General features: G+C 39.1%; 1 protein-coding gene across 6 annotated transcripts in view; it reads right to left on the reverse strand.

Moving 5' to 3' along the window:
• Positions 1-890: 890 nt before the first annotated feature.
• Positions 891-23,624, reverse strand: part of atp13a3 (ATPase 13A3) — a 35,448-nt gene continuing 12,714 nt past the window's right edge. Inside the window, exons 3-34 of one of the 6 annotated variants that reach the window (XM_086116445.1) lie at positions 23,240-23,326; positions 22,965-23,138; positions 21,037-21,258; positions 20,773-20,843; positions 20,455-20,538; positions 18,770-18,839; positions 18,503-18,637; positions 18,004-18,076; positions 17,659-17,790; positions 17,401-17,583; positions 17,024-17,181; positions 16,314-16,502; positions 14,892-14,953; positions 13,559-13,709; positions 12,168-12,284; positions 11,954-11,971; positions 11,484-11,637; positions 11,111-11,231; positions 10,769-10,893; positions 10,438-10,598; positions 10,125-10,253; positions 9,964-10,043; positions 9,832-9,874; positions 9,622-9,731; positions 9,423-9,519; positions 9,099-9,171; positions 8,848-9,025; positions 8,426-8,604; positions 8,246-8,334; positions 8,088-8,168; positions 7,426-7,509; positions 891-5,808 (exon numbers count right to left, since the gene is read on the reverse strand). In XM_086116445.1, the coding sequence (XP_085972571.1) occupies positions 5,638-5,808; positions 7,426-7,509; positions 8,088-8,168; positions 8,246-8,334; positions 8,426-8,604; positions 8,848-9,025; positions 9,099-9,171; positions 9,423-9,519; positions 9,622-9,731; positions 9,832-9,874; positions 9,964-10,043; positions 10,125-10,253; positions 10,438-10,598; positions 10,769-10,893; positions 11,111-11,231; positions 11,484-11,637; positions 11,954-11,971; positions 12,168-12,284; positions 13,559-13,709; positions 14,892-14,953; positions 16,314-16,502; positions 17,024-17,181; positions 17,401-17,583; positions 17,659-17,790; positions 18,004-18,076; positions 18,503-18,637; positions 18,770-18,839; positions 20,455-20,538; positions 20,773-20,843; positions 21,037-21,258; positions 22,965-23,138; positions 23,240-23,290 (3,765 nt within the window). In that variant the 5' untranslated portion in view covers positions 23,291-23,326 and the 3' untranslated portion in view covers positions 891-5,637. Of the gene's footprint in view, positions 5,809-7,425; positions 7,510-8,087; positions 8,169-8,245; positions 8,335-8,425; positions 8,605-8,847; positions 9,026-9,098; positions 9,172-9,422; positions 9,520-9,621; positions 9,732-9,831; positions 9,875-9,963; positions 10,044-10,124; positions 10,254-10,437; positions 10,599-10,768; positions 10,894-11,110; positions 11,232-11,483; positions 11,638-11,953; positions 11,972-12,167; positions 12,285-13,558; positions 13,710-14,891; positions 14,954-16,313; positions 16,503-17,023; positions 17,182-17,400; positions 17,584-17,658; positions 17,791-18,003; positions 18,077-18,502; positions 18,638-18,769; positions 18,840-20,454; positions 20,539-20,772; positions 20,844-21,036; positions 21,259-22,964; positions 23,139-23,239; positions 23,327-23,624 lie in introns of those variants that run through there. The other 5 variants (XM_086116447.1, XM_086116446.1, XR_015101457.1 and 2 more) reach the window with 5 other exon arrangements.

Here is a 23,624-nt window from a genome sequence, read left to right on the forward strand (position 1 = left end):
GCCAAACACTCTTTTCTAAACATGCTTTTAACAGCACGACAGTAGGTCGTACACCACTTACTACAGTACTGTATAGTCACGATCACAGAACTCCTCTCCTTCATTTTTCATCTCTACAGTAGTTCATAGCAACACTGCCACCTACTGTACGGCCAAAGAACAAAGAACATACAGTACACGTTTTTCAAACCACGAACATACACTTCACTCGGACACTTAGAATTTATTTGCCCAAGCCACGCTGAACCGCACGCTGAGCCGCGGGGTGCCGAATCATGCCCTAACAGCCCTACTTTGAAATCTGAACCCAATTTCAAAACCCTACTTTGAAACCCAACACCTAATTTAGAACCCTATTTTGAAAACCTTATCCTATTTTAAAACCTGTGCAGTGATTGGTAGTTGTCCCGAGTCGATACCACTCATTCCTAGCTTGATGTCCCCTCAACATGCTGTATATACACAATTAGTGTGCTGTTCTGTTGAACAGGTGGATGCCGGGGGGCACCACCCCCTCGGCTCAATCTTCAGCTTGTTTCTGTGTCCAATCGAGGGTGGAATTGTTGAGCTGCAACATTGACAGTTCATTACTGAGCACTGTTCTTATGCAGTAATGATGACTGGAAATGGATGTTTAGTAGCGTTCTTGTACTGGAGCTCAGATTGCGCAGCCATAGTTATTTTAATGTGTTAAAATAAGAATACATTTTATACAAGGTGCCCACTGATAAAGTCGAGGGACAGCTATCTTATACGTAGTAAAATTACCTTGTTCTCAAGTTCTGCATCACACTTGTGAAATTGGACTTGGTGCTTCCTAACTGTACTAATAGAGGGTGATGTGCTTCATATCTTATATTCCTGAATGTCAAAAAATATAGACATGTAAATAATTGTTTAAAAACATTTATTGAAACAAAATAAGGCTAAAATACAATTGCCAGGGTAAAACATAAATATACAATAAATTATTAGGTAGAAACATTTCAACACAATGTACACCTTTTCTGAGTCGGTCACGGATGTGCAGAAGCTGCCAATAAAAGCAGATCCAATTAGCTGTACTGATAGTTTGTCGGTAATAGCGACACCTCTTTGCATTTGGGTATCAACTTTGATCATTTTATATGCTCGATATACACATATACCCCTGAGGAATAGCCCATCTGAGCCTAGACACTCAGTAGCTGACTCAAATGCCAATCAACAGTTTGTCATTAAACCATGATACTGTAATAGGAAGCTAATCCTACCTGTCAGCATATCATTGTACCTGTGTTAAAGCAACATTTCTACATAAATCCAGGGATTCAATATAGCAGTCACACAAAATTGGCAAATTTGTAGCGTAGTTGAATTAATTAATTACTAATTGTTAATTATTGTAATCTATTATTACAATGACATTTTTGTCGGAATTTGAATGTTCATTATAAAGGTGCAGTCAAACAATTGTTACAAAGCAGTGGCAAGTGAGTCAATTCATTCAGATTAGCATTCATCAGATCCCCACTTTCTTAACTTCTACAGTAGAAATTTATCATATACATCATAGATCCAAACCAGATTAATAATGATCCAAGTAATAGCAGCAACCTAGTTCCACTTTTCAAATAACTAAACCCAACACCCAAAGAAAATGCCCATGATTCATTCCCAAGTGAGACAAAGTACAAATGAATCCAACTTGATATGAAAGTGAACATAAAAATAAATACAAAACAATGTATAAATTAATCAAACATCTGATTGTAAAAAAATAAAAAGTACCACGACACTAGCCCTTAATAATCCAAAAACCTATATATTTTTAGATAATCATATATTCAGATTTTTGTGCACACAGAAAATCTCGAAATAGAATCCAACTTTTCATATTTTCAACTCTCATTAAATTCAAAAGGAGTTTCCGTGTACAGAATGACTATACAGCTTATTTCTCAAATAACCAATCAGGCTAAATGTCTGAAAACAGTAGCAGCTTTGCATCCGTAGCATGTTGCTGTCTTCATAATACATGTGTGCCTTAGGTGGTCTATGCATTTAGCACATTTTAAAAAGCTTGGGCATGTTAGGTCCCGATCCCAAAATTTTGGCCGAGTTTTTGAATTATTCTGCAAGCAGGCAAAATCCCAACCATTGTGAAATTGCATACATAACAAAACAATCTACTTCTAAAAACAGAACTGGTCACAGGTTAATTTAAGTGAATTCATACAGACACATTAAAAATGGCTTAAGAGCAACGTCAGCACTTTTAATGCCATTGAAAAATTTTAGTGATGCTGCGCGTACTGGGAAAAAATTGAGTAAATTAACTTATGTTTGGTAACAAAATATGAACATTATAATATTGACTGTTTGGATGCAGAGACCAAGAGAATATACTGTATTGGGCCGGCCACTGAAACAAAATGCATACAAATGCAGAGTTCTGTGAACCTCAGAATTAACTTCTTCAGATATTGCAGCCGACAAGCTTTGGCTCTTTGTTTTAGACCGTGCATAGGTGGCGAACTCTGGTCCTCAAGGGCCACTATCCTGCATGTTTTAGAGCAGTGGTTCTTAACATGGGTTCGATCGAACCCGAGGGGTTTGGTGAATCAGTCTCAGGGGTTCGACAGTGGTTAAGACCACTGGACTCAACATGTCAATTACCAGTAGTTATGACACGCCCACTTGGTCATCACTGGCTGGTTCATTTTGTGCACAATTTTTAAAAAAGCGTGTACTTTATACTTCTACTAATTGTGTTTACTTTTTTCTGTTTTTAATAAATGCGTTTGTAAAAAAGCAAATTTTTATTTTTCACTAATGAAGGGTTCGGTGAATGTGCATATGAACTGGTTGGGTTCTTAACCTCTAACAAGGTTAAGAACCACAGTTTTAGAGATTTTCCTCCTCCAAGACACCTGATTCAAATGATCAGGCTCCAGCAGATCCTGATGAGCTGATCATTTGAATCCGATGTGTTGGAGGGGGGAACATTTAAAACATGCAGGATAGCAGCCTGCGAGGAACGCAGTTTGACACCTGTGTATGTTGCTTGAAAAAGTATTGTACTCGTCAGAATTAACTGCTTGAAATCGATGCAGTGCAAATATTTCCCTTGCTATGAGCTTGCTATACAATGACAGTCACATAACCATCTGATTCTACCACACTGTTAGCAGCTAACCAGCTAAAAACAGGTACTGTCTCCAAATGGTACATTTATTAACAGATACTAGCAAAATGTTCTTGGGAGGAGCATCGATTAAAAAATTTAAGAGCACTGAAATTATTACATAGCCCTTATATACAGCAACAACAATCTGTGTGGATTTAAAATGACAAAACGAGTTCAGTGTTGCACTAGGGTTGCTTTCCAACATGGCAAAGCAGCGAGCTGATGAGATGCAGAATGCATTACCAGTGCACCTTTAATCATTCTTCCATGGGAAGAGATTTATAGCAGAATTGAGCACAGAATTGTTTTCTTTTTCTGTAAAGTAAAAAAAAAAAAGAAAAAGAAAAAAAGGGGGGGGCGGTATCTCTCGGTATGTTTGATGTTTCGGAGTGACATTCACAATGGTGCAGTTTTAACATCATTTGCGGTAATAGCTCAACAACATTTCAACATCCGAAAAACATCCACCATGTATGTCTTTGCATGACCAGTGTCTGAATGACCGAATCATTTTGCCACTGAGAGAAGTCTATTTTGAGATTTAGACATCATGAGTGATCACATTTGTAAGAGCAGCAAAGCAAAAGCCATGTTGAAAAATTAGTGATACCATGTCAGTCTCAGAGGCAGGTTGTTGGTGCCATGGCATCAAAATCAGTCTTTTTCAGGTGGAAAAGAATTGCTGGCTGGTTTCAAGAAGAGATTGTCTATCAGTCTCTCTCTGTCCAGAAAGTCATTAGAGTTCATCAGTATAGTGGGTATTTCATGTGATTTAATAAATATTTCGCTAGCTTTTAAAGTCCCTGCCACTGACTTATCAGTAACTACGATGTATATGGAGCGCTAGATTATCAACAAGAACACAAGTCCGAAAACTAACTACAGGTATACACTTCCTTATTTTGTATTCCGCTTATGGTGTAGTTCAGACAGATGCAATCAGCATTTACATCTTGGGCTTTACAATTTTTCTTGGACTATCACTCCTTTTGCCCACGGCTCGCCAATTGACACTGGCGTAAAGTTGCAAAATGGACACCTGGCAATGAGTTTTTCTGTCCCCGACTGCAGTTCTGCGCCAGTTTGTCAAGTTGAATGGTCATCACACTGCTCCAACGTGTATTATATGATTCAACTTATCAATGCCAGTATTGGTTCTTGACAAACCATGTAGCATAAGGTCTGCTGCTACTATTATCACTGATGAAAACACCAAACTCCTAAAGCCGGCGTGGACGCAAGCCAGGATCAGTATCCAGAAATGGCTACACTAGCTTGAACTGCAGCCGATTACAAACTTGCCTGGTGGCAATTTCGCAGTGCTGCTGCAATGTCAATTGGAGGGACATGGGAAAAGGGAGTGATACAATACGCTTACAAAAATTGCAAAACTTAATATGTCAAAGGATGATCGGCTCAGGTCTGTCCAGAGACAAAAGAAGTCTATATCAACTGTGGCCACCCTGTATGTTCAACAAGAACACGTCTTAATCAGGTTTATGATTTGAAGGGTTTTCCACCATTAAAATATGCCAAATATTTTCCATATTTATCGCCATAAAGTTGACTGCAGCAGTTGAGAAGTTCCAGTCTTACGACTCGCGGTGCATTTGACAAAATAGCCTTCAAGCACGCGCGCGTGCGCGTAATTACATATATCAAGTATCCTAAAAGTGATTCAATTAGCACTTGGGGATTACGATCCTTTTTTAAATTGTCGTTTATGAATCAGTACCTAGCTAATTACGGAGCTCAAATTTAACATCTACTGCACATGGTTGTTAATGACCACTACACGGCAGCAAGTGGGGCATGCAGCAAAACACCTGCAGCCAGTCAACCAATCCACTTCATAAATAAATGCCCTTAAAAGTAAGATGGAGTGACAGAACTACCATAAAACTGAGCAACCTAACATGATTAACCAAAAACTCCATTCACTTGTTTCTATAGTTACTGTTTCACTCTGAGTAGGTCATGGATTAGAAAAAAAAAAGGCTCTCCAGTAGCCTAATAACTACTTTTTGTCATGAAAAATCTTTCCAAGACACCAATATGGCACTGGGCGCTTTCATAATCTGACTCAGAATACAATTGCCTGCAATCTTTAAAAATACAAATATATTTTTCAAGTTGCATCTCGATGGTTTCCAATATGTATGCATGTCAATCCCAACATATTACCTGGACAGAGCTTCTAAACCTCCGCCAAGCTTCAGTTCCATATCAAAATGTAAAATTCTTACATTTCACTTCATTAAACCCACAAGTGGGTGAACCAGACATCATTATTCAAATGAGTTTGAGTGGTTGACTTTTTTGGGGGGAGCTACAGTATTATACAATCATCAAGACCAGTGACAAGCAGAGATCAAGCGAGTGCTTCAATAAGTTAATGTGCAAATATATTCTTTGCTTTGATAATTATTGTATCAAAGTGTTGGCTAATGGTAGGGGTCTCTGGGGTGCTAGGAAATTGAACCATTTTCAGGGCAGGCCTTGGCTTCAGTAGTCGTGGTTGGTTTTGGGGGCCAGTCGGGATCCACGCTGAGCTCCTGGGCCAGATGCATGTAACGAGCCTTGTGGGTCACCTTGCTCGGGCAGCACAGAGACTTGTGTGCCGACAGCTCAATGCCTTTCTGAAATGTCAACAATCCAACACATAAATAAAATACGCATTTCAGAAAATGCAATAATATGGGGGAGATTTCATTAACCAATGTCACACATTGTGGAGTTTTTCTAAAATATTTCTACTCATGGGAGACAGGCATACTCATTTGCATGCAACATGAAACTCTTATAGGAATGCACGATTCTTTTAAAAAAAAAATATTGCCCAAAACGATCAAATTGTACCTCTTAATATCCTGGTGCATATCAAAAATAATCAAACTGGAAGTTAATTTATTTCAATTTAAAATGTGAAACTCTTTATGGAGTAATTACATAGAAAAAAAAGTCTGTTTTTATAATTCCGATGAGAACATCTTAAACAACCCCCAAATTCACTATTTCAAGATGTTACAATAGTACATTGTTAATTTAAAAATAGGTAGGAATTGACCTGAAAAGTAAACGATCTGTACTGAAATTAACCTTTCCAGAATATCCAAATTAATTGAGATGCACCAGTATACTTTACAACTAGTGTGCAATGCATTGTGGGACGATGACGTTTGCGGGTCACTCAGCTGTAGCTTGTTCACGACACACACTATAAAAATGCAAGGAGAGTTGAGAAGTAAAACAAGTGGAAGTGGACAGAGAGCTCCTTGCTTTTGAAAACTCCCCTACCCAAATGCATTTGTCTGCAGAAAAAAAGCCCAAATAAGTGCGACACAGAGCCAGCACTATTGTTTAACTACAAAAAAAACGCCAAGTCCTAATTTATTGGAAGTTGCCCGTGGAGTGTTAAAGCACCTCAAAAAGTCACGTCAACCCGTTAAGTAGGATAGTATCTCAAATGTTTACAACTTTATGGGCTATAAGCTCATGTGATTGCAAGAAACAGTCACTAGTAAAGTTAATTTTTCCCGTTTTCTTGAATTGTTTGAAGGCCTTCAAAAGTCATCAATCTGAAATGCATTGTATTCAGTAAGATAGTCTTGATTTCTGTAAATTGTAGCTATAGGAGATAATGAAAGCAATGTTTTGGTCGATTGCATATTGTTTCCCTTTTGGACCATCTCATAAATACATTTGTAACGCTTTAGGCAATATGCGCCGGACTATTTCACTACAACAGATTTGCATGCACTTAAGAACAAAATTGACAATTTACTGAGTTTTTTTTTGTCTAACACAACCTGTAAAACTCACAAAAAAAGCATGTGGAGTAACAGATAAAACTAAAGATTTTCACAGCAGACCACATATTAAGCAAAGGAGTCAAATATGAACATATTGGTGAAGACATTGATGATTAGCCTTCTTCAAACACACATTTCACTGAGGTGGCAAGATGGGTAACTGACTGTTGAGAGAATTCGGTAAGCACCCGTTATAAGGAGTGAAGAGGCAAATGCAGCAAGTAAAGCTTTGAGGCTAGCAAGTTGCAACGAGAGGGGCAGCAGACTGAGGGAGCAGGAGGGGTAGGCAATTATAAACTCAATGGGGGAAAAAGGCCTTGGTAAGATGACCACCGGAATGTTATTACTGTTGATCACGATGTGCCAAAAAGAAAACGGGGAGAGGGAACACCACACACACGAAAAATTAAAGGGCTACAATAGTAGATGTCAGTATTTCCCAACCTGTGGTGGTGGGGCAGCAGAAGTGATGCTCTGCTTGTCTCTGCTGAACACAAACTTCCATAAGACGGTGTCAATGATGAAGGTCTGTGGCGCAGTGGGCAGGGGACAGAATTACAGAGAGGCTAATTTGATTTGCATGGAGTTTTGAAATTTTTTTTTTTCTCCCGGGTCTCATGTGTTTTTTTCTTTTATTACTGCAATAAAGTCATAATTTTGGACAAAAACAACCAAGAGGAAAATATGCAGGTGTATAAGCTCACAAACGATGACAATTAGCACAATTTTTGATCATAAGTCAAATGATTTTGTTTGATTCTTTTATCAAAATCTGTTAGCAAAACAGTAGCATCGAGGTTGTATGCTAAGCATGGCGTGCATGTAAAGGCAGCCAAGAGTTAGGAAGCTCAGTTATAACTGCTGCACTGAGTGAAGGAAGAATGCACAGACTGTCCATTGTCATGCACTTTAAATAGTCATTGTTTCAACTGAAACACAATGTTTCTGATAAACATTGAGTAGTAGTCTAAAAAAGAACAGCATATTTAAGCCATCCTGCTTTCAAGGCAATGAGACAAAGATGAGGACACTGCATGAGAAATAAACAAAAAAAAGTCTTCATGAGAAAACAATCATCTGTTACCATTTTGATTCATGAATCTTACCTCAACCACAACAGACACGGCAGCATTGACGGCGATAATAAGCAGAAGTTTTAGTCTCCAATCAAGAGGAACGCAAACAATCTATGAAGAGCAAAACAAAAATGCTCAAACAAACAACTCCTTCCTTCTGTGCAATCAGATATTCTTCACGCTTTTACCTGTAGAACTTCATCAATGGCTTTAGCAGGGTAGAACATGTTGGTGAGGAGGAAAATATACAAAATCAAAGCAGTCAAGACAAACGGCCCTAATGGAGCATAAAAAAGAATTAAGAATACTGTTACGTAAATGTCCAATTTTTTACAATTTGTTAAGTGTTGAGAACCGACAAATCGTACAATTCTTGTAGCTTGGCTGCCTAAAAGGTTTGCCCTTTGAGAAGACAATGGCAACCAGAAGGTACTGGAAGCAGGAAACATAGAAAAGGCTGGTGTTTTCATAATTTTGAATGTTGTGGGCATCAACTTCAGTTTCGGTGAGGTTGGACACATTTGTGCGTGACGATACGTTGCAGGCACTGCAATAACAAGGAAATAGCCACTGAGCCTTAAAAGGTGAAAATTCTAACCACAGTTACATCATTGTTTTATACATTCAACATTCTAAACAATAAAAGACTGACAGTCATTTTCCAATTCAAGTGTACATATTTTGCGCTCTTTCAAAACAACATTTTAACGTTTTTCCAGCACTTTAAAGCTGTGGCAAATTTCATATTGTGTCAAGAACACCCTGATCATGAGTGATGTCATGTTCTCACTCTGAAAGCGGTGTCCAGATGGTGTACCAGGGCTGGAGTTGGACCCAAACAAATGCAAACAGCTGGAAGCCAAAGCAGATGAGGATCTGGCTCAGCACAGACAAAAGCAGAGGCCCTGAGATCAGGCCTGATGGAGGAGGATGTGCAACTAGTTCTTTCCATGACGGGTTTAGACTCACTGAAAAGGGAGAAATCAGCCACCAATAAATGCTAGTGTTCATTTTCTTACATCCAATTTCTCCAAAACTTACTGGTGAAAACAACGACAAGGATGATGGCAATATCGATGAAAAGGAATTGGAAATCTCCCAGGTTACTGAGAATCTAAGGGGGGGGGGGAAAAGAGATTTACATTGTATGAAGCAATTCACCGCTTTTCCCATGAATCTTACAGGTAGGGGTACCATAAGAGCGAGAAAATATGATTCAAGGGGCTCATAGTAAACAGGGGCCCTCATACAGTATTTTCAATTTGCACCATTGAAGTGATGGGACCACAGTGTTTGTGTTCACAGGGCCCCTGGTGGAACCCCTACCTATAGGCAGCTGATAGTGAGCAGAACAATATAACGTACAGAGTATAGGAGCGTCACACTAATGTACTGGATGATGCTGTAAAGGGCCATGAACTTGAACACGCAAAAGGAGGTGATTAGAGCAGCGCGGCCTTCCCTGTGAAAAGTCAGAGAGCACTTGTTAGTTTGCTATCACGGGAATGAAAACCCCCCAAAACTATTTGAATTAAGTAGATAACATTTTAAATTAGAAACCTACCTGATGAGGCTTGGGACACAAGAGATATTTGGTGTTCTGGAGGTGAATGGAGAAGCTACGGATGCCTCAAGCTCTGACAAAGAGATGCCACTATGAGCCCTCTTTAAAGCCTGAGGAAAAAAAGCAGAATGGCAAAAATGTAGGTTTAATAAAATGTATGTTTAACATTGTCACTCTTTAGTTGACCAATTTAAAAGGCCTGTGACATACCCCGCAGTCGTTCGCTCCATCCCCGCACATCCCAACAAAGTAGCTGTCAGAAAATGACATTTCAAGAATGACTCTGTGTCAAAATTTACTTTACACTATCATCACAGATAATATAAATATTATTATACTCACTCCACATTCTGTAGTGCCTCAATGAGTTGGGTTTTCTGATTCGGAGCCATTCTGGCAAACACTGTTCCATGCAGCACCAACTTTATGATGAATATGAAAAAAATTATTAGAAATCGATCGTCTTCAATTATACAATAGTGGCTTCTAATAAGGAAACACACCTTAGGAAGCATGTCTGGGAAATGCTCCGAGATGACCGCAAATGACTTTCCGCTCATAGCAAAATGGTACCGCTCTTGCTGTTTGGGCTCATCTATAGGACATACATCCTCTAGGCTGATATTCACTTCCTAACAACAGTAAATAATGTTTTAATATATTTCACAGCCTTATTGGATTATATTAACACACAACTATGATTTACATTTTTTTTACTGTCCTTAAGCAATGACATTTGGGCAGAAGCTACAATTTTGACAGAGAAATCATTGTCTGACTAAGCAAGACATTTGTGTGTTTTTGCAGTTGTCTAACCTCCAGATGTGCTGCCATACTCGGTTTGTCAGCACACCTCCAGGTGATTCTGGCAGTCTGTCCATCATGTGGGGCGATGGCATCTGAAATGATGACCGTGTCCTGTGGCAGGATCATTCCACAATCCCGAGCCACAGAGATGGCAGTCAGCATGTTATCTCCTAATAATGCATAGAATAAACATTCCAAGATTAATGTAGTGGTAGGAGTGGCATACGGTTTTCATGTCATCTTTTTAAATTACTTAAAAAGAAAAGTGAAAACAGAATGCTGCTTGTTTTTTTTTTTTTGCTCTGGTGATCTGTATAGTTGCCCGGCAGTTCATTCTTACCCGTAACCATGACAGTACGGATGTTGGCTCTGTGAAGATCCTGCAGTACTACCGGCGTTTCTGTTTTCAACTTATTCTGCATGACTATTAAACCCAGGAACTCCATGTTTGTCTCGATGTGATCTCTAGTTTATGAAAAGATATACATATACATGTTTCGACTCAGTCCAAAAAATGTTTTCCTTTAAATGAAATATAGTATAGAGTATTACATGCTATGTTTCGAAGTACGGTTGTCGTAGATGTTTGATTACTTAATTTTCAACAGTACAATAAAAATCAGGCTAAATTACAACTACCAATCCACAGTTTGCATTTTCCATATGAAAAAAGGCACTATACCGGTTTATATTCTGGACCTTGTGCCAAGTGAGTTTGGATTCAAGACGACGGTGAGCCAAAGCAATTACTCTGAAGCCTTGCTTGGTGTAGCCCTCCAAGACCTCAGCAAAATTATCTGGCACTACGAAACACAGTGAGATAAAGATGAGCATTGCAGTTTCAATTTAGGCAAAAATAAATAAAATAAAATAAAAAAAAAAGGCAAGGTGGGGGGTGTTAGTACAGTAAAGGCTAGTGGAAATCATAGTCTGTGTCAATGTGTGTGTCATTTTTACAATTGCCACAGCAACACTGCAAGCATTTTACTACAATCTCATAGTACTTCAAAGACGAAATGTTCACTGACATGGTAGGGAAAGTCTTGAGGGCTCACCTGTCTCTGTTTTGCAATGGCGTGCCACCACTTCTGGTGCCCCTTTCATGTAGGCATCCATACGTTTCTCCCCTAATAGACGAGCAACCACACTCATCCTTTGCAGTGCAGAGGAAAATGGAAACTGCCGCACGATACCTATCTCATATTGAGACTACACAGGATGGAACAAAGATTCAGATTTTTGTCAATTCCTTATGGCATGTCAGAAATGCAGAGTCAAGTGTCCTTTCATAGACCACGAATTACATATCCTGAGGTGCTAAACATCAAGAATTCTATACAATTTGTCATGCAAAAATCCCTCAAATGTCAAAAGGCAGAAAGTTAAAATAAAATAAATCTTGACTTCCATTATTTTATAAAGTTAAGACTCCTGCCATAAGACATTTTATATGTTAATACTTCCTGGAGAAACTAGGAAGATAGCAAGAAGGAATTGAATAGATATTAAAAAATACACTACTTACAGACAGGTCATAAAGTTCCTAGAATGTGAAAAGGACAGACATCATTAAAAAGAATAGTAACTTTTCTGCAAATGATTAAAGTTCCACTGGAAAAAATCGGACTGAATTCATCATTCTTAAATGTCATTACAAAAGAGTACTGTTATCTCTCCTAATCTTTGTGGGCTCTTTGGGATCTCTCATCACAATCATCACTCAAAGCAGCCTGACTTACCATGTCATGCTCTGTTGATGAGGGCTGTGAGGGCAACAACTGTTTTGTGGGTCTAACCACAGTTGGCATGATACGATTGTGGAGCGCTGTTTCCTCCTCAGTGGCTTCCTCCAGAACCTGGGGAGAGAAAGTGGAAGTTATTATTTAGATTTTAAAGTCTCTCTCTCTCAATTGCACAATTATCCATTTCAGGCCAGGACTACAGCAATCTTGTCTTAACTGTCACAAAAGACAAGAATCAGACCTCAACCTCGCACACCAAGCGATTGAGCACTGCAAATTTCCCGACAGTGCAAAGTAACAACGACGACCCTGTATCGGGTATTGTTTCATGAAGATGGTCACAAAGAGAGGAAACGGTCGATAATGAAGAGAATACGGGTATTTTGAGAGGCCGGTTGCAAAGATGGATCACCCCACTCACACTTTTAAGAACCAGAATAAAAACAAATGCTTAATGTCCACTGTCCATAAGTGAACGGTGACAGCTACCTGCAGAAGAACGCTGCATCAGCGACTTGTTGTAAACATACAGTACATTGGAATTATCTACCAAGTATTTTGCTTGTTTTCAACCTCTTTGTATAATGCAACATCCAGCGAATATCCATAATGTTCAATATTATAAATGTTACGAGGGGACATTTAAAACAAAATACAGACTGTCACAACTGGCAGCTTTGCTTACGCACAGAACCCAGAAACACTTATTTGTCACAGACACTTAATCAGTTGTTAGTGTCTGTGACGCGGAGACGGTTCTCAACGGGCAATTCAAATTTTGAATTGCATCAAAACTAGTGGCTGGCAGTCAGCCACTCATGAAACCATGCCCAACTCTGGTTTCAAACACATCACTCCGAATGACTTATGGCCAACTGGAATATGGTCCCCATGGATTATTTCGATTGAGAAAATGCATTCAACTGCATTCTGGGGTGTCCACACTTTTTCAGCAGGGGAGCTACTTATAAAATGACCAAGTCCAATTGATCTACCCCACCTTATTTATGTAAAAATATAGTTAGAATTTTTTAGAAACACAATAAATATATTTATGTATTGCATAACTGCACAAACTTTTATACACAGTGTACATTGTGAGGCATGTGACATGCACAACGATATACCCTGGCCCCAACATGCCTGGCTGCCCTGTATGTCAATCATGTGACAAATTTTACAACCAATGACAGACAGGAGTCAACTTTTTTTTTTACTCATTCACTTCCGTTTATAGACACCTATATCAATACCATAAAACCGTGAGGGTTGGCACATTGAGTTAATGCCATGAGAATTACAGACACTCGCTTCTGAAGCTGCAGGTAGCATAGGATCCACTAAATGGGGACCTCTATTTTAGACCATTATGTAGGTACAGAACTTACCCAACCAGTAGCTTCAAACATTTTGAGGTCCAGTGGGTCTCCAGACAACCGGCCCTCTATTTTGGTGAGAGAATGGCACGAAGCCATACAAGCAACAAACTGGGACTTCACTAGATTTTCTTTGGAGGCTTTTTCATCTGATTGCTGGAAACTGAAAAGGTCAATAACAAGGAGGATCAGATTAATGTCGGCAAAAACACATTTAGAATTTAGATTGAATCACAAGAGAATAAATACCACCTCTGAAAAAAAATAAACACGCACACGCACGCACAATTTTCCATGGGATATTCCAAGGAGTTGGCGTCCTGTAAAGATGACTCCAAGAGCAAGCCACAGAATGTTCAATGAGGTAACCGCACCGCCCCCAAAATCGAATAATTTTTTTAAAAAAGCGAGAACCTACAGAAACATTCAGCATACATAAAACAAGCAAGAATGGGGCTGATGGGAGAGCACCAAGGGAGATGCTGTTGCTACCTACATTGGACGTGCCACAGCACTACTGGAAAACTATTTTGTGAAAGACGATGTCAAAGTTGAATTGGGAGAACACAATGCCATGTCTGAACCTTATCCCAACAGTGAAGCACGGTAGAGGGAGAATCGTGACATCAGCATGCTTTGCTAAATCAGGGTCTGGGAGAGCTTGCTGTCATCAATGGAAAAATGAATTTACAAGTTTATGTAGATATTTTGCTGAAGAACTTAGGCCATTTGCGCAAAAGCTGAAGCTCAAAAGAGGATAGGAGTTGCAAACAGGCCAATGATCCAAAACACAGAAGCTAAACAACAATAGAGTGGCATCATAAAAAGAAAATATATGTTCTGGAGTGGGCTGAGTCTAAGTCCTGACCTCAACGCGTTCAAAATGCTGTAACATGACCTCATAAGAGACACACTTTACAGCAGGCACACCAAGAATCTTGATAACATTTCAACAGTTTCGTTAAGAGGAATGGTCCAAAGTTTAACCTGCACGTCTAATCTGCAAATACACGGTTTGGTTCATGTTATTGCTGCTCAAGGAGGGCCAACCTGTTTATTTGTCTATCATTAATCCAAGGGTTCGCTTACTTTTTCCTCCCCGTCCTGTGAATATTTACATGTTATTCACTATACAAATGTGAAAACATAACTGTTTGCGTGGTGTTAGTTTAAGCAGATTCTGTTAAGTTTATTCTTTGTGACTTCGGTGGCCTTCAGATAACATTTCCGAACCAATTTATGTCGAAACATAAGATATTCTCAAGAGTTCCCCTCATTTTTCATCCCACTGTAACAATTCCTCATCGCTAATGTTAAAGTAAAATGTAGAATAATGTAACCTTACCTGCCATTCTCTACTCTTTGGACTCCCCATAGATCTAAACCATCTTCAGTCAGAGTTCCTGTCTGGCACAAGAGTGAGGTACAGATAATCTACCTTTAATATTTTTACAACATGAACGATAAGTAAATGTAATAAAATAATTATTCAGATAGGAGTTGCTGCCTGGCAGACTACGTTTAGGTTTTTAATAACTCACAGCCAGAGATAAAACGACATGATAAAATGACAGAAACAAATACTATTCGGCTGACTATTTTGCTTGTCGACTAATCATGAACAGTTGTCACAATTAGTTGACTAATCGGCTCTTATGTAAATTCCTTGATATCACACCAGCAAGCAGCTGCTGTGATTTAACCATCGTTATCTCACATCTTGAATTATTTAAGGTGTGTGCAAATTAACAGTAAAGACAAATAAAATGATTGTACTTTAAACTTTTACTCAACTTTGCAGCTTGCACCAACCAGCATTCCTAACATGTATATGAATGATGGGGCAACTTAAATTGGAAGAGAGACTATCATGTGGCCTTAAATTTTTAGCTGTAAATGTTAAGTGCATTTTTAAAATGGAACCAAAAACTATTCACTGTGCTGAGTTACACTAATACTATGAAACTATAAGAACAAGAAATATATATTTGGGTGCCACAATTTTTTAAATTTTTTTTGAGGAAGGAAATGACATCAGATGGATAAAATTGGGAAAATGCACTGTGCTAAAGAAGTATTAGTTTTAGGGGGAAGTCAACCTAAAAATGTCCTTTACAATACATGTTATATGCACCTCCCCTAGTCTAAAAACGGGTATCTGATTGATAATGCTTTTGTGGAATATGAGTTAAACAGTAAAATCCACCCGTTTTTGTCCATCCCAAGGGCCGGCCATTTTGCTCCTTGAAGTCGACTGAAAACGACATCACAGTTGCATGGAGCTCAGATAACCAATCAATCATGGCTCAGCTTCAGAAAACAGGTGAGCCTGCGTGTGGTAATGCTAACTTCAAGAGACAACTGTCCTTATGTGTGTAAGAAAATGATACCACACATCAGCCACAACATGCTTCATTTTTATCACTGCCGTGAAACCATTCAAGGGAGTTTTGCATGATAGTAAGAATTTTTGATGAAATGTGCAATAACGTTCGAACTCTGTTGCCAACACGGATTAGACATGACACTAATGCCATGTGTGTCATAGACATGGCATACAGCAAATGAGAGGAGTTGGAAACGAGGCAGCTTCAAGAGAAAAATACAGGGCCAAATAAATAAATGCATAAAAAGCTCATTGACTATTAATTGACAAATTTGATCAGCAACGTCATCATGACTCGTCGACTAATCTTGGCACCCGTAAACACAATTTTAAAAAAAAGTTTCACTTTACAAAGCATTTATCACTTAGCTTGGTACTCACCTTGTCAAAGCAGACCAGATTGATCTGCCCACAAATATTAATCCTTTGTGGGCTGATGCAAAAAATGCCAATATTTTTAAGGCGTCGTTGGGCATACACAATCCCAGCCGTCATGGCTGCGGGCAATGCTGGGGGAACTGTGATGGTAATGATGTCTAGGGACTCAATGATGATGGTCTGAGGTGACACCTGGGAAGCCAGAAAAGATTCATGTTACAACTACTGCTTGGTACAAAACACATTATCTTGCAACTATTGAGAGGGCCATTGAAATTAAAGTATTAACTAATCCAAAATAGTCTAGTAATTAAACAGTTTTGTTTAAAAAAATATATATATATGAATGTCTAAATGAACTGTCTGTATGGTTGAATTATATTTATTATCATCCTGTATGCAGTATGTTAAAAGTGGCCAGTTTCCACTTTCTAGCTGTTGCTTGTTCTACCTCAAACCCAGAGTTTGGTGACATGTTTTTCACTTGAAAAGTAATGACAATGTAATCTATTATTATTATGATTAGATAAATCTGCCCTGGAGGGACAAACAGAATACTGATGTTGCTTATTTTGTAACCACAGTGTTCCAGTGTTTTGGTTTTGCAGATAATTTCCTAAAATATTTCTTACTTCAATAGTACATTAGTTTGCTTTTTGTTTGATAGAAGTTGCTTTAGAGTTCGCCACCTTTGCCATGTTCACAAAGATTACCTTGTTCATGATGCTAAGGGTGATGGAGTAGAAAAAGCCAATCCCAGCCACACCCACCAGACACAACAGAAAAAGATAGGCATCACGGTACAACTTGAAGTCTGTGGGTTTGGGGTACAGAATGGAGCGTACCAACTGGCCTTTGGCTGTGCTGAAGCCTAGGTGAGATGAGAAGTTTATGGTTTTGAACAAGTCAATTGACACGTAAGTGTTATCAGCATAGGATGAATCACACGTTCAAAATATAAAAACTATGTCAAAGGCATGATGGATTCATCAGTGGTTAGTTTAAAGATGTGTGAGACAACAATTTTAAAAAAGCATGATTTTTTTGGGTGGAAACAAAAAGTAGTAATACACATGAGAGACACGTCTACCTGTGCGGACTACTACAGCTTTGACCAGTTCACCAGTGTAAAAACGTGTCTGGATAACGTTTGTGCCACAGAAGAGTGTGTGTCTCTTATGCTCCTCAATGCTATAGGCACTCATAGACTCATCGCCACTTTCCCCTGGCAACTGGTTTGGAAGGTTGGTCTTTGTCACTGGAACACTTTCACCTGTTGAAAGGTAGCCTGATATTAGCGCATGGAATTTTGCAAGCCACTTTCAAAATACCAGAATGCTTTTCTGACCTGTCAGCATGCTTTCATTGACAATGCAGGTGCCGCTGACCAGCACGGCATCGCAGGGCATAATGGTCCCATTGCTGGGGATGACTATCACATCCCCAGGCACCAAATCAGTAGACATAACCTCTTCAATATCTGCCACAAAAGAAAATGCATGTGAGAGACAAATAAGGGAAACTTGAGGAAGATCATGTATGTCCTATGATCAGAGTGAAGCAAAGTGTTTTGCAATGAACTGCACAAGAAATGAAGTTATTAAACAGTAATACAAAGAATGAAGATCATAATTATATTAAAGCCAAAGATTATCCACTGATATAGGGAAAATTGAAAAAAAAATTGACAAACCATTCTCGGCTCGGCATACAGATACACGTACAATACTGTGAGCTGCCACCATATCGTGAAGCATGACATATTGCTAGAGAACGGAGAGAAGAAAATACCTCTTGATAAAAACAAACAAACAAAAACAATGCACAATCATAAATTGAGGGTAAAGGGGTAAAGGTGAATGTATGAAATAATAATAAAAAAACATGTGACATTTGTGGCTCAACAGTATAACCCAAAAAAAAAGTCAAAGGCTTGGACAAAAATAATGGTACTTGTTAGTTTTTGAGACATGGTTTGTACCACACTAACTGTTTTTAATGGCTAAATTTAGGTGTTGGAGCTTTTTAATCGGATGTATTATTTTTAGTCCGGAAATTCTGGTCATTTTTTTCTCAATTTGATAAGCTCGTTGACAAAGTCCAAAGTTTCATAACCTGTATTAGGCACACTTGCTGTACTTGGATTGAGTTTGACGCAATGGTTATGTGCTATAGTGTCTCAAAATGCTTACCTTTTTGATGGTATAGAGAGAGGTAGCTATGGATATAAATGACATGATAACAATGGCAATGGCGTAATAGTAATATTCATCGGCACTCCACAGTATCACACTGAAGAGTTGGAAGATATAGAAAGGATTTAGGACCTATAAAAGAAGAAAGTGATAGAGGTCAGATGGACTAATGCTGGAATGAGAAAACATAATTGAAATTCTGAATCTGGACATTTTATAAAAATGATTTATAAAATGTTTTTTAATCATCCTCACGAGTCCTACCTCTTTGATAAGCAGCTTGAAAACAGAAGGCACTTTCACTTCAATTTCATTCAATCCAAAAAACAGTCTCCTAAAAAATTAAAATGAATGAACAAACAAATGTAAGTTAAACCATTCTAATGCCCATATTGTCCTCAATCAGAATGATGATATACTGGCAAATAAAGGAAGGCCAAACTCTCTATCTGTATTTATATTTACTGACCCATGGTGTTTTTGGTCAGCTAAAAAGTATGACCAGCTGATGTAAAATGCCTAAAATCACACATTGCCATTGCTGCTAACAACTTGTTTGGTTTTCGTGGAAAACCATGTTTTACACCAGGATCCCAGTGTGGAGTATTGAGAGCTTCTCAAAGAATGAACTGCATCGACAATTCAGCAAAACTCCGTGTCTTGAACCATGACTTACAGAGGTTAGGTTAGGTTTCCTGTCACATCAATGGAGTAAGACTGCGGGGGGTATTGTAACCTGCAGATGACCTAGCTGTAATGTCACCTTATAGTGCTGGTCTACAGCAACTGCTTCAAGTATGTGCCGAGTATGGAGCGCAATATGACATCCGATATAACCCTAAGAAAAGTGACAGTGACAGGCAAAAACTAAGGAGGATCAAATGTGAATGTTTCCTTCTTTCTATCTGTCCGAACAACATTGTAACCAAGGTTAAATACCTGGACCATATTATCCGAGATGATGATGATGTGCAACGGCAGTGTTGTCAGCTATATGCACAAGGAAATATGCTTCCTCACAAATTTAATAGGTGTTCTAATACCGTCACAATTGAACATGTTAGAGTTTATTGTACACCTTTGTGCTCACCACATCTTCGGCACAACTGTAGCAAAGGGATAATGAATTAAGATTAAAGTTGCATATAATGATGCTCTCTGAATCCTTTTAAAATATCCTTGATGGGAGGGTACAAGAGTTTTTGTTTGTTACTTCGGATGTTCCCGCTTTTCATGCACTGTTCAGAAATTTTATTTACAAATTAATGTGGAGAAAAAAAAATAGAATTACGGTGTTACTGTTTCTGTTAAGATCCACAAATTACATCCTCCAGGATGACACAAGTAGCAAATCAACATGTATATTAAAATAAATATCAATTTTCTACAAATATTTTTCTTTCTGACTGCTATAGTAGCTTGATACCGTAGATCTTTACATACAACATATCAAATTTGGCGGATAACTTTCAGAGAAACTGAATGAAATCGTTAGAAATGTTCACAAGGAACATCTATACTCATTCTGACAGAAGATTTCATGGAGTGCCGGATCTGGCCCTCAGGCCTTGAGTTTGACACCTTTGCCATAGTATATTGTTGCGCAATGGTCTGCAGAAGATTTATGAAGCAATTTAAAAATGAAACTGAGCTGTTGTTCAGAAGCACCTTCAATCCATAATTGTTCTTTGAACAAAGTGCAGATTTACATTGTTTTTTGTAGAATGTCATCAAATTATCGTTAGAACTTTTTGAAAAAAATAAAAGACACAATACAGGCCACCACAAGGTTAGATACATTAAATAGGCTTGTTTTGTTCAAATTGATTGAGCGTATTAGTTAAAAATAGACCATCTTGACACGATAGGTCCTTTAAGAAGCAAAATGCCAGTTGATGAATGGTCAAGTGACAACCACCAAAAATTGAATTATGTCACCCAAATACTACCTGTAGTCTTGCTGGTTCCTGGTTAGACCTTTGCTGTGCTCTGAGTGGAGAGTGGCAGCAGTCACATTGAGATCTTCCAGGCCACTGTCGGACAAAGTCACAGCAGTCGACAAAATTGACTTCATAGTATAGCTTTCACAGGGAAAGCACTTAAAAACTGTCATGTTAAAAATATTATTAAACAAAGATGCAGATTATATTTTGTGGCATTGTGCACACTGTGGTGCAAAAAAACAAAAACACCGCCCCCCCTCCAAAAAAACCAACCAATTTTGATGACTCCACAGATCGCAAACAAAGAAAACGTATACTACTTACATTAAAACTTCAAAGTTCTGCGCTCTGTCATTCCAGTAATATTTTGTGCTGTGGAGTGTAAAATAACGCATCTGAAAGACACAAAAAGGAGACAATTCTATTTGAAGGAACATCACTTTAACATCACTTCGTACATTAAATGTCAGCGATTTGGATGAGTGATTTTATATCCATTAGGTTTTCAGGTTTCAATCATGATTAACCATACTTGCACTGGTTATGTGTATAAATGGAGTGCACAGAAAAGACAAGTGTTCTTCCTACCTTTGTGGGCTGGTATTCCACATATCTTCTGATGAGCTCCCGAGCGGTGATCCCATCAGAAGATTGGCGTGTGTCTCCATTGGCCATACATGGGGAGGAAGAAGAGAAGGGACAGGAAGGGGAAGAAGGGGAGGTGGTCTGGGTCTCCAGGTTGTAGAAGGGGTTGCTTCCTGGGGCTAGAATCACTCGAACTTTAGCCAGGAACCAGCGCCGGAATTCATCCTGGCCAAACGTACAATTTCAATTGACAAAATGAGCGCATATCTAAGGCTAGATGTCATGAATGCAATGCTGTACACATGAAAAATTTGTGAGTTTATGCAGATTTGGCAAGTCTAAAATTTCTCAATGTTATGGCTGGATCTACACGAAATCATTGTTTATTTTCTCAGGAATTACCACTGTCTTCTCCAAAGTTTCCTGGAGGATGATTTTTACAGAATACTAATCCCTGTTTTCTCAGATAAATAAATTTTCTTTTTCGTTCATTTTAATGTGACATGAACAAGGCTCCTTTTTATGACCCCGCCAAGGCAACAAATGGCTTCTACTTCTGTAAATTACCTGATTATTGCTGTAATGTGTTTGTGTACAATGTTGAATGAAAATGAAATTATGTAACACATGGCAGAAATTATGTAATCACCACTTTTGGGCTATGATCATTTAAATGTTTCATTTGGGGGGGAAAAAAAGCAACTCATGGATGTTCCCCAAAATACTGCACGTCTGACTTCAATATATACAGTATATATAGATATATAGATATATATCTATATCCATCCATCCATCCATTTTCCGAACCGCTTGATCGTCATTAGGGTCGCGGGGGGTGCTGGAGTCTATCCCAGCAGTCTTCGGGCAGTAGGCGGGAGACACCCTGAATCAGTTGCCAGCCAATCGCAGGGCACACAGAGACGAACAACCATCCACGCCCACACTCACACGAGGGACAATTTAGAGCGCCCAATCAGGTTGCCATACATGTTTTTGGAATGTGGCAGGAAACCGGAGCACCCGGAGAAAGCCCAGGCAGGCCCGGGGAGAACATGCAAACTCCACACAGGGAGGCCGGAGCTGGAATCGAACCCGGTACCTCTGCACTGTGAAGCCGACGTGCTAACCACTGGACTACCGGGCCGCCCATATATCTATATCTATATATCTATATATATATTTTAAGGTCAAGAAGGAGGAAAATTAAGGGGTCACTCTTATCTGATGAGTTTGAACCCACCATGGACTGAAATTTAGCAAAGCATTACAGTTGGAAGAGGACATGAATGAGAACAAAGACAGTAATTGGGATCAAATTCATCATGTGAATGGACCGGTACTCAACACGCTATGTAACGCTCGCAATATTTTGGCCACATGCTTTCACTATTTTACCCATATTAAATGATAAATATGGTCATCGTTAAGTATTGTTCGAAAACACAATGTACATATATTTTAACGATGGTCAAGACGTACACCTGAATGATGCAATTTGGTCGGGGAGGACAGACTCTGTATCAGCACTGGGCAAAGGCGGTCAACACCACCTGCGGCGTCCTCCCTTTCGGCCCTGCACCAAATACGGGTATCTGGGGATATCGTCAGCCGTTTACTGGCGCCACCACCCAGGCCCAGTGGTAAGAACACTCCTTTTACTTACTACTTTGAGCAAACTGGATGTTTGATTTGTTGTAATATGAAGTGTTTTTTTCAGTCAAAGTACAATAAGTGTTCAATTCAAGATCATTCAGGACACACTTGTTAACATGAACACGAATAGCAAATGGCCATTTTGGGTGTGAGTCCGAGCTCTCGTGCCTACGTACCTGCACAATGTTTAATACAAATGGAATGACATGCTAAATGTCATCAAGTATGACACATCGAGGAAAACGCCTCACTAGGCTTTCTCAACAAAGAGTACAAACCGTGGAACGCAGCAACACCACTTCGGCATCACAGGCTGTGGTAGGGATGCAGGTGGCCTTGACGCACCACTCTGGCATCCAGTAGAGCAGCAGAAGTAGGAAGCCCCCTGTACAGAGTACCCCAAGACCCACCAGTACCAGTCGCCAGTGGCACAAACGGTAGCCCTGCAACTCCTTGAAAGCGGATGTAGAAAGGAAGGCACGACAAAACTAAGTTAGTAAAACGAAGAAAAATGTGTGTATTTCAGATTGCCACGTCAATCAAGGATGCTCACCATCTCTTCATCTTCCCCCTTGTTGAGGACTTTTAGGTCTTCCTTCTCCATAATTCAAAGCTGAATGCAAAGCACCCTCCTTTGTCACTGCAGGAACAAAAGCATTATTAACGACATTAACAAGCAACATTAGCATGGGAAGATCGTCGAATTCCTGCAAACATTTGACTAACCTAATGTTTAAAAGGCAACAAATGAGTAACTAGAAAAGGGGTAGGAAAATACGGTTCCTCAAGAGCCAGATCCTGCCTGTTTTAGAGTTCTCTCGACTTCAGCACACCTCATTTAAAAGATCAGATCATGAGTAAGCTCTGTAGAAGCCTGAAACGATCATGATCAATTGAATCAGGTGTGTTGGAGTAAGGATAGTCCTAAAATAGGCAGG

Source organism: Hippocampus guttulatus, chromosome 7, assembly GCF_054856545.1.
Source record: "Hippocampus guttulatus isolate MCC_2025c chromosome 7, RoL_Hgut_1.0, whole genome shotgun sequence".
In the NCBI taxonomy this organism is placed as follows: Eukaryota; Metazoa; Chordata; class Actinopteri; order Syngnathiformes; family Syngnathidae; genus Hippocampus; species Hippocampus guttulatus.